Source organism: Lutjanus erythropterus, chromosome 19, assembly GCF_056507025.1.
Source record: "Lutjanus erythropterus isolate fLutEry1 chromosome 19, fLutEry1.hap2, whole genome shotgun sequence".
NCBI classification, from domain to species: domain Eukaryota; kingdom Metazoa; phylum Chordata; class Actinopteri; order Lutjaniformes; family Lutjanidae; genus Lutjanus; species Lutjanus erythropterus.
This window is the reverse complement of record NC_139335.1, coordinates 26,188,127-26,203,873: the sequence shown is the minus strand read 5'-3', so window position 1 is coordinate 26,203,873 and position 15,747 is coordinate 26,188,127. Positions and strand designations below refer to the sequence as shown.

Sequence of the window (15,747 nt, the reverse complement as noted above, 5' to 3'; positions counted from 1 at the left end):
GTTAGCTAGTGTGTTTGTTTATAATTTGCACAGAGCTGACCATTAATGAGCAAGAGGGTATGCGTCGCAAACTGGGAACTTTAAGGGGAAACATTCAAGTAATTTCCATATATGTGCACATATATACAGCATGTATTTTCCTTTTCACCAATTTTTCTTCTTTTTTAAAATGTTATTTATTTTTCTCCATCATTTTCATACCTGCACATTCCTCTGGTCAGACTTCTGCAAACATGAATACTTGACACACTATCATACTTGCATAGAAACACATGTGATATGTCAATACAAAGTTTAAAATTCAATCATAACCTCTATTTGTTACATGTTAATTGTTTTGTGTTATTGTCTGTGTTACATCTTGTTACACCTAATTGTACTATGTCCCATTACAGTAGTGCAGGAAAAAAAATGAAATAAAATCACTCCAACACTGTTTGATTTGTTGCTGAGAAAATCATTAATTGTTTCTTAAAACACTGGGCTGTCACCCAGAAACAACAAATGAACTGATTGCAGATGATTCTATCAACAGGGATTAACAACTATGATGAAAGAGTTGAATGATTTTGCTCCTTCTGTTTGATACTTTGATCTCCAGGTCTCTAGGTCTCATTCATCATCTCCATTTCTGAGTAATTAATTGGTGTCATGTGTGGATGTGTTTGGGGTCAATCCTGACTTCTGTTTCTGCAGAGGTAGCTTGACAGGAGAGTCGGATAGTCACTCATCACCCCTGTGGCCCCGACTTCAAATGCAGCCTTTATGTCTTCATCTTCATTGCACACAAACAAATGCACCTGCAATAACAAATATATTATTCAACTGTGATGATCTGTTCAGGCTCCTCTTTAACAGCTCAAAACACACACTTAAACCAGTTTTATCACCTTCATATCTCATGTCTTTTAGCAATTTGAACAGGGTATAAACTTGATTTTGAACTGATGACATGTTCAGAAGTTTGCTACAGAAAATTATTATTACTGTGAAGGCCAGAAATTAAGTTCAATAAGGGAAAAAACACTTGCCAAAGCGCGTGGCATGGCCTGGCCTGAATTTAGCCTGGACTGGTCAATGTTAACTCAAGCCAAGCTAAAACAAACTTGTGATTTTAAGAAAGATGAGAAAATGGTCAGTTTCTTTGCGGTCTTAAATTTAGCTCATTTATGTCTCGGTGACACAGGCTAGACAAAGACGAGATCTTATTTTGAACTTTTCCTTTCCTCTGGGACGTCCTGTTTCTCTCATCCTTCCTGTGGTTTTGAGCCACACTATGTGACCTGATCATCCATAGAAGTCAAACTGTGTAGTCAGATGAAACCATCAAAATAGGGTTAGCATCAGCATAAAGTAAGGCCTTTATTACACATGACAGATAACTGCCTTGCAGTGTTTTACATACTCTATACTGCCCTGTGATTCCCACTTCCAATACTGACACTAGTCCACTTTTTCCCAGAAGCGCAGGAAATATCCTCCCTCTGTTTTCATGTGTATGAGAGGGAGAGCTTTTCTTAGTCATTGCCTCACAATCGCTCACAAGTGTTCAAATGCGGTGATGCCCTCAGCAGCTGACAAGGCCACGGCATATGACTTCAATTGTCTTCATGCTCAAAGTGAGCACTCATAGGCTGACGACGGGGGTGATCTCATCCCAGCAGACATTGCTCACACCAGGACAGAGGTGAGGCATTCAAGACACTCCCAGTGGCTGTTTGTCTCATTTGAAATATTATGTTTTAATTAAATTAATTGCATTAAAAAAATAAGTTGATGATTCAGAGATGAGCAGTAAAAAAAACCTCGGGTGTAGGATTTAGGAAGCTAAATACAACTTAAAGTTATCCAGTGGAGGTTTTGACTTTGTGGTCAACTGCTCACTAGAGCAGGGTTTGGATGAGCAGGTCTCTGTACTGTTTGTGACTCTTGTTACAGAAGAACTTTCAAAAGACATTTGAGGGACAAATGTAAGCAACAAATATATATATATATATATATATATAGGAGATTTTTCCAGAGGCCCCTCCAAATTTAGCTGTTGAGTTGGTTAAGGGGTCTCTTGTATCAGTCATGGGATCACACCATGGTACCTGGTATTGGTCAAACCCTCAGTTACGTCTTGTGAAAAACCTGATTGCAAAATACATGAAAATACAAATTAATTTTTTTCTTTGGCCAAGTACAAGTAGGATAAAGCCCAAGGGTGAGAGCGATGGAAGAAAAGTTACCCAAACTCTGTAACACACCATGATAAAGTATGCATGGTGAAATGTCAGCAGTCAGATGGTATTTTTTCTTACCATGTTTATTGTTAAACATCAAAATATTAAGGCTAATTCTGTGCATGTAAAAACCTGCTGGGTATACTGATTCTGCTAATGGTTTCATACCTGAATTCCACGAGCTGCAAGGTGCTCAAAAAGACTCCTCCTCATTGTTACTCTGAAATGACAGCATAAAGCAATATATGAATAATTCAGTTTTTACACAAACAGAACTATAAATAATCAAGAATTTGATCTTGCTGCTATATAAATTGCACCATTATACTCCTAAATATTGTATTTCTGCATAAAAGCACCGTTCTGTGTATTCCAGATGTAATGTTCTCAGTGATGCATGTTTGGCAATGACTCTCACATGACTATTTATTTGGAAACTTCACTCACTTTTCTAACAAAGAGGTGACCAGAATGTTCCTCAGGATGCGATTCTGTGGGATGAACGTCCTTGAGCACACAGAGACAGAGAAAGAAACAGATCTGTACTGTAACACATTAAGCTGACACCAAACACAAGATCAGAGAAGAAAAATCTAAGGAGATAAAAAAAAACAGAATGAATGTACAGAATGGGACACACATGGACTGAACATGCACAGACACACCTGTTGATGATGCGTGGCAGGTAGAACTGCAGTACACTCTCTCCCAGCGGCACAAAGGGTAGCAGGCCGCTGTAGTAGAGAAGCAGAAGCAGCACACCTCGCTTCACAGTGAAGCTGTACGGCATGGAGCCGTTCTAAGATGGAACAGAGAAACGGTTTTTATGACACAGTTTAATTTCACCGGTTTCAAGCAATCACTACATAAGAAGAGGTGTGACCGTTATATTGTCTGTGGACTGGACTGATAGTAACATGCTGTACAAGTCTCTTTGTCTCCCCCCAGTGGTGCATGTACCGTTGTGCGGCATTTCTCCATGATCCTGGAGTTCACAGAGGCCCAGAGAGTGATCTCCTCTCTGTTGTAGCGTCTCACCAAGTCAGACACCTACACAAGGGCAAAGGAAATGAAATGATAGGATATGGAGGTGTATCATATCGACATCAGAAAATTAAGTCTCAGTTAATATGAAACAAGACAGATAAATGCAAGCGTTACAGTGTTATGAATATCAGTAGTATTACAAACAGGAACATCACAGACATTGCCCCCAGTGAGATACTGTGATATAATCCGATTGCAACATAAAAAGGGCACCACCTGCATGCAGTGGGACACCATAGTTCCAAAAGTCATCATGTGTTTATGGTGAAAGAGTTTTAGATTAAAATTATATTATTATGTGACTTAAAGTACAACTACTACAAACAACTCTGTCATACCTCTGTAATAAAAACACACAGGGAATTTGTTTTAACTATTTAACCATTTAGAGGCCAACTAATATTCTGGCATGTAAAACAGTCTAAAGAGAGGCACAGTCCTGATGCTTCCAGTAGACCGCCATGTGACCTTATTTAGGAAATATATATATTTGTCAATTTAAATTAAATTTTTCAAGTCATATTTTTTTTTTAAATATGGTCTCATGGGGCACACCGGAAAGGGAGGGACTTTGCCTGTCTATATGGCAATGCATCATATTTTTGCCCCTGGAGGGAACTATATTATGTTGTCTCAGACAGCTGGCTACACTAGAGGACACTTTATCATGATTTATCTACTAAAGGGGTATCCATGAGGGCAATTTTGCTGCATTTAAAAAAAAAAAAAATTATATTACATTTCTTATTTATTATATTATATTTTTCGTACCATTGGGGAAGTGTTGAAACTGCTGTTAAAGAATAACTTCAGCCTCAGGTCTAAGCCTAACTTCACCCACTGCATAATTTAGAAAACTGTTAAAACAAAACAGGGGACAGGGACAGCACAACCGCTGCAGGGGGTGTGTCCTTGTGGCTATGACACTGACGAGACAGACAGACTGAACACTGTTCATTGTAGCAGTAACAGCTATTGGTTGGGCAACTGCTGTCAGACTGTCTGTGTCGTGGTGAAACATGCCAAAGCTTTGACAGTCACTAGAAGCACATCTGTTATGCTTTTTAAAAGATTCTGTGTTATAGCTGAGTTGAGGCTAGCAGAGCTAATGTTAGCTGCTCAGAGAGGCTGGGAGTCTTTCCGGTGTGTGTGTCTGTGTGGGAGTGTCAGTATATAGATGTGGTCCTGCTTTTTATCATGGGATCATCATCAAGGAAAAAAAATGTTTCCACAGCTGTCAAAAGCATAAAAATTTCATAAATTCTATGTAAAGGGTCTGCAAAAAATGCAAGTATTCCCTATAAACAACTGTAATTCTGGTGAATGATGAGTTTCGATCTGCATACATTTGAAAATGAGCACAGTTTCGCACATTCCCACCGCACTCTGATGAAAGGGCATTGACCCTCTTTTTTTTTAAATAAAAATGTGATGACATAGAGCTGTCCCAAGTGGTCTGCTCAGTCTCAGCATTGACCTTGCAAGGTACCAGATGATTTGAAGCAGGAGGTGACATTTTGAACCATTTTAAACCCATAAAATGTAGATTTTTATAAATCTGCTAAGAAATATAAATATCAGCACCAGCTTTGAAGTATTTCATCAAAAACATGTCTAAATGTGCAGTACTTCTTTAAGAGGGTTTTGATTTTTGTGTGTACTGTACCTTTTCTATCAGCTGGGTGTTGTTCTCTTTGATCTCAATGCTGACAGGTGTCTCGGGGAACTTCCTGAACAGGTCCTCCAGCAGAGCGAACTTCCTGTCTGCACCGCTGCTGTAGCGACCTGGAGGAGGGAGAAGTGAAAAAGAAGATTACACACACATACACACACACACACACACACACACACACACACACACACACACACACACACACACACACACACACACACATGCACGCACACATTCTCTGTAAATGACTGAGAATAAGAGAATGAGAGGAAGAACTCACCTGCATAAAAAGTCACCTCCAGTCTTTCCTTATACAGAGGCAAGTCCTAAGAGAAAAGCTATGTTATTTATACATTATTTATAAATTATTATAATATTGACTGTAATCACCATCAGAAGAAATTTACATTCATCTTGGGATATTCTTAGTCATCAGCCATATCAGCTTCTGAGAAAAACTCTGATGGATATAAATAGCATATACAGGGGACCCTGTAACCCTGAGTTTGGACCTCGCTTATCAGTTTACAATAATAATGAAACTGTCACTTTCTTACAATGATATGGTGTTGACACCATGTTACTGCAACAAATACTGTCACTAAAATTAATGCCAATCATGGTATGTTATGTTGTTTTTTTGTGCGCTATTATTTAATGTACTATCATAGTCAGGGCTCAAATAACAGTGGCTTGCGGGGGAGCCCTGTTTTCTGGCACACATTGTTACTATAGACGTCACACGGTCAGTTTCAGGGTGTTACTGCTGCAGACAGGTAACACTGTAAATAACGTTTCATAGAGGCTACTGTTTGAAAATCAAATAGTATATTACAAATCAGACACAGGACAAAGGAAGCATTTTTGTCCTTTGTCATTTTTGTCCTGTCATACACACCCCTTTATGAATCATAGTGTACATCCTACACTGTTTAGCAAACTTCAACAAGCAAATTCAGTTTTTTAAGGCTCTGGTATGTCGTATCAACATCATCATCTGAGGTTTGTGAATGTAATCTGTGAAGAGTTCTTAAATCAAAATTAACCCAGAGAGACATTTATTTTTTTCATAGGAGGACTACACAGTAATATTATTCATACTAGGAACACCTGTTTTATGGTGTCCATCTCTCTCTGTCATTGACTGTATCTTCACTTCCCTGCCATTTCCCCACTGTCTGTGGATTGTTATCTGGGGAAAATTGAATTAGGAAGGAAAGTCTGTATATCTGCCTGTTGAGCGTCTGTGAGTCAGCACCATGGAGAGCGCGGCTGCAGAGGCATCACACACAACAAACAGCGCACACAGGATTGTGTTAGTTGGTGAAAGTATATGTTCAGAAATTATAATGTACTGAGCCACACAGCAATGGCATATATTTTTTAATATTGTTATTTGCTCCAGGAACATCATGTTTTAGAGCTCTCACTAAATTTCAGGGGCTTTTGGGGAACTCAACTTGGCTTTGTATGGAGCTATTTTTTAAAAATTTTATTTTATTCTTTCTGTGGCAGATGATGAAACTAAAATATGACTTTTTTTTTTTTTGGACATAAAAATGTACTCACTAGTTATTTGTAGTTGGGCTCTCAGCATGACCTCGTGACCTTTGTCCTCTCACCTGTAGCTTGAGTGAGGAGACAGAGACGTCGCTGCCGGTCTGCCTCAGCAGATTCTCATCATGTGACACCACCACGTGTCCGTCGTGCGTCAAGTGACAGTCCAGCTCCAGCATCTCTGTCCCCTGCTCCACCGCACTGGAGACAGATGGAGCAAAGATGAAAAAAGTGTGTGTTTGTTACCTGTACAGTAAGAAAACTTCTTCTCTTCTAAAACTCAGAGTGATGTCAAGCAACTCTCCAGTTAATTATTAATGTATTTGTTTGTTTACATGTTGAGGTAGTAACTGTTGGGAGATTTATGATATTGAACTGTGTATTTTAGTAACCGTGCATCTTACATTTTATGCTGATTGACTTTTCCAGCCAATGTTCACACTTTGTCTTGAACTGTTGGTGATTAGAAATAAAATCTCAAAATTAAAGGTTCTTCTAAAATCTACTAAATATTTCTTTCAGCACTGCTTGAGATAATATTAGGGTGTTTTGATGTAGGCTGTTCTTGTTCATGCTTGTTTTTGCACAAAAACAACCTTTGTCATCTTAAATGAATATTATTTATAACATTACAAGCAAAAACACATTCTACAGAATGGAGACGCCTCTGTTATTGCGATTTTATAAGAAACTATAAGATTGTTGCCTTCCAGATTTCCTTGAAAACATTCTGCTATTTCTCAGTGTGCAAGTTATCTTCATAAGTATCACGCATGATGCCATTAAAGATATCATCCATTCTTTGGTACTTGGTCTCTTTGTTTTCTGCCAATAAACAGCAGTAAGCCACTGGGCTGCTAGACATACTTCTGTATGTTCTTTCTTTCTTAGTTTTAAAGGCAAACTATGCAGAAATTCCCCCAGAAAATGCACAAGCAGAACAGGACCAACCGGAAGTGTGGCGGCTTCTGCATCTGCAAATACTCTGCCCTCTGGTCATACCTTCTCATTTTCTTATAATTTTGCTGTGCTCAAGACGCTTTTCTAATCAAAACATTGGTATTTGTCATTCTTTGTGCTGCATTTCCTGACAGCAACTGACAAACCCCACTGATTCTACCTTGTTTGAAGGGTTTAAGTTCAAAATGTAAATCTTAGCTTCAAGAGGGAGCTTTACAGAGGTGATTCTGTCCATGACTGACTCCAAAAATCATTGACTTTTCCACATTCCCAAAAGTAATGATTCAGGCTTCTTTTGATATAATATCTTCTTTATCATATTGTAATAAAATACATTTTGTAAATTTTTACTTTTTTTACTTTTACTCCCTACATTTTAACACAAATAGCTGTATAAATAAATATCTATAACTTTCTACTCCTTACATTTTCATTATGCATTATTGTGTGATGCATTCCCAAGAAGTAAAAAGATGAAAACAACGCAAAACAAGTTATTAACAGCATAACAAGACAAAAAAAGATAACGAGACATCAGTTGACATGAGAAGATGAAAACAATGTAACCAGACGAAAATGACGAAACAAGATGTAACCGACAAAAATGGTGCAAGAGACATAATGAGATGAAACAGACAGGAGAAAGAGATTCAAGGAGAGGTTCAGTCAGCTCTGCACAGAAGCAGCCAGTAGAAACGTCCTTCAGAGGGAAACTTTTTAATTTTATTTTGGTTTGAGTACATTTCAGAGCCTGTACTTTTCAAATTTAATGTAAGTAAAAGGATTTGAAAATGTACTTCTACTTTTACCAGCCTTTTGGTTTTTCGCAAGTGTCTGTACTTCTGCTTGAGTAAACCTCTGTCATTTTCAAATATGATCCTAGTTATTTTGAAAGAAAAAATATGCAGTAAGTCCATATTATCAGCCAAGAGACTGTGAGACGCTGATAAATGCACACAGAAGTGAAAGTGAAAGGGTTGTAGCAGAATGCATGGATGTTTCTCTCGCAGCTGTTTGAGAGCAGCAGAGTTTGGTACTCACTGTGTGAAGGCCTCCATCGTGCTTTCTATCCTCTCTCCACATCCTGGTAACAAACAGAAGGTTGATGATGGCAGCAGAAGCAAAAGGGACCCAAAAACACAGAAAAAAGCACACATGGATACATTTGGACAAACCTGGGTCACAGAGATGGGCATTATTTCAATTAAACTTATTTAAAATACGAGTTGAATTACTTTTGTGTATTTTGCTGGTCAGAAGAAAGATGTAATATGTAAAAAAACTTTTAAAGTTTCTATTCATGCATTTGAAATGTTTAAAATACACGATTAAATATGTCATTTTATTCTCATTTAAGACCAATCTTCATCCCCAGGCTTAAACTGTACCAAAAATTAAATAAATAAAAAGGTTATAAAGAAAAAATTGGGCAAATGTAAATGAGTCACATGACATGTCCTGTCAGGTCTTGTAACATGCTCACTGTGAACTAAAGCATTAATATTTGTGTTTCCCATGTCCAGTAGCTTTAGAGAAGAGGCTGCTTTGGTGTTTGGTGCAAGTTCACCCGAAAATAAATGTACAACCCCAATTCCAAAAAAGTTGGGAGGTTGTGTGAAAAAAACAAAGCAATGATTTTCAAAACTTTTCAGCCTATGTATTGAATACAGTACAAAGACAAGAAATGTAATGTTCAAACTGATTCACTTTATTGTTTCTTTTAAAAATATACACTCCTTCCAAATTTGATGTCTGCAACACATTTCAAAAGAGCTGGCAGGAGCATGTATCACCTTTTCTTTTAACAACACTTAATAAGAGAGAGTTTGAGTGTACTGAGTGTACTCTCAGTGTACTGAGTACACTGTGCCTATTGCTGCTCAACAGTCCAGGATCAGATTCTCAGTTGGAGACAGGTCTGAACTGCAGGCAGGTCTGTCTAGTACCTGAACTCTTTTACTACAAAGCCACACTGTTGTAACACGTGCAGAATGTGTCCTGGCATTGTCTTGCTGAAATAAGCAGGGACGTCTCTGAAAAAGATGTCGTCCGGATGGCAGCATATGTCGCTCCAAACCTGTATGTACCTTTCATGATACCATGGGGACCAACACACCGTCACAGATGCTGCTTTTGAAGTTAGTACTGGTAACAATCTGGATGGTCCTCTTCCTCTTTAGCCCGGAGGACACAACAGCCATGATTTGCAAAAAGAAACATCTTAAATGTGGACTTGTCAGGTTACAGCTCTTTTTTACTTTGTGTCAGTCCATCTCAGATGAGCTTTGGCTCAGAGAAGTCAGTGTCATTTGTGGATGTTGTTGATATATGTCTTTCACTTTGCATAGCAGAGTCTTAACTTGCATTTGCAGATGCAGCGACAAACTGTGTTTACTGACAACAGATCTCCAAAGTGTCCCTGAACTCATTATACAATTATGTGGGGTTTTAATGCAGTGACTGAGGGGTCAAAGGTCATGGACATTCAATGTTGGTTTTCAGCCTTGCCTCTTACATGCACTGATTTCTCTGGATTCTCTGAATATTTTAATGACATTTTGGATTGTAGATGGGTATAATCTCTAAATGCTTTGCAGTTTTGTGTTGAGAAATGTTCTTAAACTTGCCCACGTGGTTTTTCACAAAGTGGTGAACCTCACTCCATCCTTGCTTGTGAACATCTTAGCTTTTTGAGGATGCCCCTTTAATACACAATCATGATACTGCATGTTATCAGTTCACCTGTTTTCCAGTTGAATGTTCCAAACAGCTGTTTATTGAGCATTATACGGTACCTGTCTTCGCTTTGTCTTATTTATGTTTTACACAGTGTCCCAACTTTGTTGAACTGGAGATTGTACTTAAGAAGCAAACATCCTTCTAGCTATTTTCTTGGCTACTTCCCAGTCAGTACCCCCGAAGTCAACACCCTGAGCTGTTTAGACTGATCAAGGTGTGATGGATCCCCACCCTTCACTTACCTCCTCTGTGTGAGATGTGTCTGCAGTAAAAGGCTGTGCGTTTCCTCCTGTGGAGGACGAGTGGGTTCTTCAGCAGGTACACCGAGGTGAGAGTGTATCCACCCAGAGCTGGGAGGATGAAGTACAGAAAACTGCTCATCCTCCCCTACAAACACGTCCTGTGAGCTCCTGACTGAACCTCTGCAAGGTCCCACCACAATAACGCTGATCAAACAACACCAGCAAACAGCAGCAACAGATAATTCAGCTCTTAATAAATATCTACAACAATTGTGCTTCCAAGGACAAGTGAGCAGTTCCGCTAAGCAGCTTGACTGAACACAGTTCACTTTTTGTCTTCCTTGGAAGATAAGAACAAACTGGTTTGACTGGTAAGAGTGAAGAAATATCCATTCAACGCACCTGAAACCTTCAGAGCTGTAAAAATCAGTTAATGAAGCATCGGCTTGTAACCCAGAGTTTACCTCACCGCTCTCCCTCCCTCTCACACTGGCCTCTCCCCTGCCTGTGGCGATAGTATTCCACTCAACCGCTGTTGTTAAACTGGGATAGTGGTGGCTTTGTGTGCATGTGTGTCATACCTGGGCACTGCACGTTTCCCAACACCTTTCTAGGATTTCTTTTATTCTGTTTCATTCTTTGGAAGAGGAAGTTGGCCATCAGGATTGCATAGTAGAGAACATATGTGACACTAAATCAAGATATGATTAATAAGACGTTACTGCTCTTTCCAGATTATTAATATTTTGTATCAGATTGCTCTTCTGGGAAAAGACAATAGGCGATCAGTGCCAGTGCAGCAAGATTCTTGGCCTGTGTGTATTTGACAAAGGGGTGGCGGTGTGTGGAGATATGTAAACTCTGACCCATACGGCTACAAATATGAAAACAATCACATGTCCAGAGGCATGTATGCTCACTATACATACAGTACAAAGTCAGCAGAGTGTCATACTACATTGTTCAGCTTCAATAGCAGAGCTGGAATGTGACAAACAAAGGTGCGACAGCCTGAGCTGCCTCTGAAACATTACAACAAGCCTGGTTTTCACCAGAATAGAGAAATCTATTCACGGCAGAGGGATGTCACTTTCCAGCATTTTCTCACTTTTGTGGGTGTCTAAGAATGAGCGAATCCTGGTCATTTTGACAGACAGATCATGTTGCACGGGGGCCTACTTTCCTGTTTTCTCCTAGACTTTTAACTTCTAAGCTGCTGCTGTCATTCCAGTGACGGAGGGGGAAGCCGTGCTCAGACATGTTATGAAGGAAGAGGGGAAAGCTGCACAGCAGGACAAGCAAGTTCACGATGAGATATCACACACACATTTATGTGCATTCCCACGACACTCAAACTCTAAGTTTAATCCTGGGGCCAAAGATTAGTTTAGTCTCTCAGTGATTTCTAAACTTTTTCTGGCATGGCCCTCTTCAGAAGCCGAAAAAAGTTCACACTGTCTCCACAACCTGATTAATAATAATCATTAACAACAATTGAGGGGGTAATAAAAAATGATCCTGATGATCTATTATTCCCCGGGTCATACATGCTCCCCCCACAGTTCACCCAAGGGTCCCAGCCCCCAAGTTTTGGAACTACTAGTCTAATGCAAGTTAGATGGTTTGACTGAAATAAAGAATGACTTATTTTAAGCTCAAAAAGTTAGGCAGCCTACCCTCCGGCTAATTCAGAGCCACGTTTCCATGGCAACAATCAGTACCACCTTAAACCGACCTTATCCCGACTGACAAGTTAATGTGAGTCCTGACACGATAAGGTTCCACAGCATCTATAGATCTACACCGCACGAAGGTTTTGTTCTACTGGACAGTTGTTCAGTTGTTGCACGTAAAATATCTTTGTAACGGTTCACGTTTATCAGGAAGAGTCTTCTACTATGGAATAATATCAGTAAAAAGCTGCCATGCATGGATTATGAGACAACAGGTCCCTGGACACACCCATGCAGCCCTCCTACACTCTAGCGAGATACCCAGGTTGTTTGTAGCTTTGCACCACATTGTGGTTATTTTGCAATTGACATCCTCTGAAAAAGTGTTTGACCCCAAACTATAGGAAAAGACACCAAGTATGTTGGGTAGGTGGACATAAACCCTCTAATATTAATACCATTATACCAAGACTGCTTCACTTGTTGGAACTTTGCCTTTACCTTAGTATGTTCCACTAAATCCATGAAGTTATACTTGAAATATATGATACAGCAGGGTATTAGCACCAATAAAAACTATAAAACATTAATAATGTAATATTTCCAGGGTTAGGCCCTTTTTTTACTTAGACTGGCTGGAATTTTTTGCATCTCTTTGTGGACTTCATAGTCATTTTCTGCCTCTTTAGTTGTTTTGTGTCATTTTTTGTCTCTGTAATTGTCAGACAATATTTTGTATAATTTTCTGGTCATTTTGCATAAGTTGGTAGTCATTTTGTGTCTGCAGTCATTTTGCATATCGTTGCAGTCCTTTTATTTGTACTTAAAAAAAAAAAAAAAAATCTTTTGTAATGTTCCCCCCCTTCCATTTCTGTCTGTGGTGCTTTTGCATCCCTTTGTAGGTATTTTGTTGTCCTTTTGTGTTTCTTTGTAATCATTTTGCATCTCTTTATCATAAGTTTCCCTCCCATTTCTGGTGCTTCTACGTCTCTCTATAGTCATTTGATTGACTTTTCAACAACAAATATTTATAGTCACCCCATACAAAGGTTCCGATATTTAGAGGCAGCCATGATTCTTAGACCAGAAAAAAAACACAGAATTCACCTCAAATTAAGAACTACTCATGTTTACGTTCTCTCTGTGAAACCAAGTCTGGAGTTCAATGACATGAGGATAAAATGACCACAGAAATAAAGAGAGGAAAAAGAATCCACAAACAGCTGTAACAGTATCAGGAAATTTTATTTAATTATATGTATATAATTCTGTTTCTTTGTTAATCGTTTAATTCATAATACCCATGAATATACAGACTATAACCCTCAATAACTCATATCTCTTTGTCAATCTACTTATATCTTCTTTTAAAATAATTCCTTATAAGATCTTGGAGGGGAAATCAAAGAAAAAAAAGAAAGGTTTCAGAAAGATTGAAAACACTGCCAATAATAATCACGCCCATAAGAGAAATAAGGAAGAAAATAATACAAATAAAAACATCCTAATAATTAAAAAAAAGATACAACTTTAACTCCCTTTTATGTAAAAAAAAAGAAAAAAAAAAGAAAAAGAAAATACAACAACTCACCAATATAACAACAATAGCAATAATAAGAACAGCCATTTAAAAACAACAATATCTGGAAAGAGGCCTCATGACAGATAGGCCTTTAGACTCATCGATACTGTGTGAATGTATGTGGTGTGTTTAAGTGCAACTGTTCACAGACACACAGATACACTCCTCAGAAAGAGAAGAGGAAGTGTGTGTGTGAGTGTGTCAGGAGGATTGCAAAAATGTGGTCCTCTTGGTTCGTTCCCATGGTTACCCAGTGAGATGTTTGGTCTGGTGGCAGGTTGGAGGAAAAAAAACAAGAAAGAAACAAAGCAAGCAGGGCCTGGTTGACTGCTGACCAAATGTACATCTGAAATACATAGAAAATATCTGTGCGACTGTTTCTGCATTGGTCGAAAAAGAAAAAAAAGTCTCACAGATGTAAAAGCACAGGTAACTGCAGGGAGAGGGCCCAAGCTGCAAGGAAACAATACAACACACTTCCAAAGCACACACATACAGGACAAAAAGAGTCTTGGCTTTATGTTACTGAGGAGCAGATACACAAACACTTGTACAAAGACATAAATTACTGCAGATTAACACGCACACACAGCAGGCGAAACTTAAAGCTGAACAAGGAAGATGCAAGACAGGGAAGGAACCAAAATAACAACCTTGAAGGGGGGGAGAGCGTGGCTGGAAAGACAAAGTGCAGGTGTGCTGATTGAGTTATGATTGGAGTCTGTTTCCTGCTTGTATGAGCATCCGTGATCTACGATCCAGGCAATGACTTTCTGACGAGGGAGGAGATAAAGAGGTTGCAGCAGTCCCGCTGTGGAGAAGCAGACACAAGGTGGGGGAGGCAGGGGGGGAAGAGGAGGAGGAGGAGGAGGAGGAGGAGGAGGAGGAGGAGGAGGAGGAGGAGGAGGAGGAGGAGGAGGAGGCAGCCCTTTTGAGTAAAGCGTGGTGAGAGTTGGGAGGTTGAACGAAAGGATGACAATCACCACATGCACCAAAAAGCCTCGCACCAATCCCAGAGTGCTGCCTATGGCTTCTGAGAAAACAGGCTGTGACGCGGCTCGAGCCCCGGGGGACGTGTAAAAACAAATCGGTGAGAGACAGAGAGAGGGTCCAGTGCATGTGTTGGTCCGTTCAGGTGGGGCTCCTCTACTGGTCCCAGAGCAACAGGCAAGAATTAGTGCAGGCTGAGCTGGTGACTGGGCCGGACACCCGCGGGTGGCGCAGCAGTTAGTACAGTCACATCCAGGACAAAGAGAGCGAGAGGGAGCAGACGCTGACAACTGACAGGAACAATGAAAACACATACTAACACACACATGCACAAAACAAGGAAGGAGTGCCACTGTAGCACACACACTGAAGAATAAACACCCAGTATGTTCACAGGTAGCCACACAGGCAAAGGGGAGCGCGAACAGGAGTGCAAAAACAGGGATATATATACTGTTCAACCACGGAGGGATGATGGTTGCTTGGCTGTGCACTGAGCAGAAATAACTGTACAGCACTCTGACGTTCCTGAGTTTGACTATTTTGTTGTTGATTTTGCCGCATTCATGTCACATCGGCGTTACTGTAATTGATTCTTCCCAAGTCCTCCCACACCCTTTTTTCTGTGCTCCAGTAACAGTTTCCTGTTTCCTAAGAAAGTAGCTATGTTTCTTACTGTTAATGTCATATTTTGGTGTTACTATGATGGAAATACTACCACTTTTGTCCACAAGAGCCACCAAAATCAACAGAATATGAACGTTCCTTGTAGTAGCTTTAAGCTAACTTGAGATTTGGCTCTTTTCAACACATGAGCTTGTTTAAGGACTGGAAATAGGAAAGAAAGAGCTGCATCAGATGCCAGGCTCGCTCAATGGTTATTAGAGTACAGAGTGCAAATGGGCAGGACTTGGGAAGAGTCCTATAAACCTATCTTTAATGGATATGGTGTCATATTGTCAGTGTACAGTAATTTAATCCTCACACGACCAACTCTAATCATACAACCGTTTTAAATGCTTGTAAGTCTACCATCCTCATCCACATGACCTGAACGCAG

At 39.6% G+C, this 15,747-nt stretch overlaps 1 protein-coding gene across 1 annotated transcript; it reads right to left on the bottom strand.

Annotated features, from left to right (window-relative positions):
* Positions 1–200: 200 nt before the first annotated feature.
* gdpd3a (glycerophosphodiester phosphodiesterase domain containing 3a) lies at positions 201–10,900 on the bottom strand. The gene is made up of 10 exons (XM_084743792.1): positions 10,443–10,900; positions 8,503–8,545; positions 6,567–6,702; positions 5,225–5,270; positions 4,939–5,057; positions 3,186–3,275; positions 2,891–3,024; positions 2,673–2,732; positions 2,394–2,445; positions 201–800 (listed from the first exon to the last, which is right to left on the bottom strand). Exons 1-10 carry the CDS (start codon positions 10,579–10,581, stop codon positions 672–674), a joined length of 948 nt encoding a protein of 315 aa, XP_084599918.1. The 5' UTR covers positions 10,582–10,900; the 3' UTR covers positions 201–671.
* Positions 10,901–15,747: the final 4,847 nt, after the last annotated feature.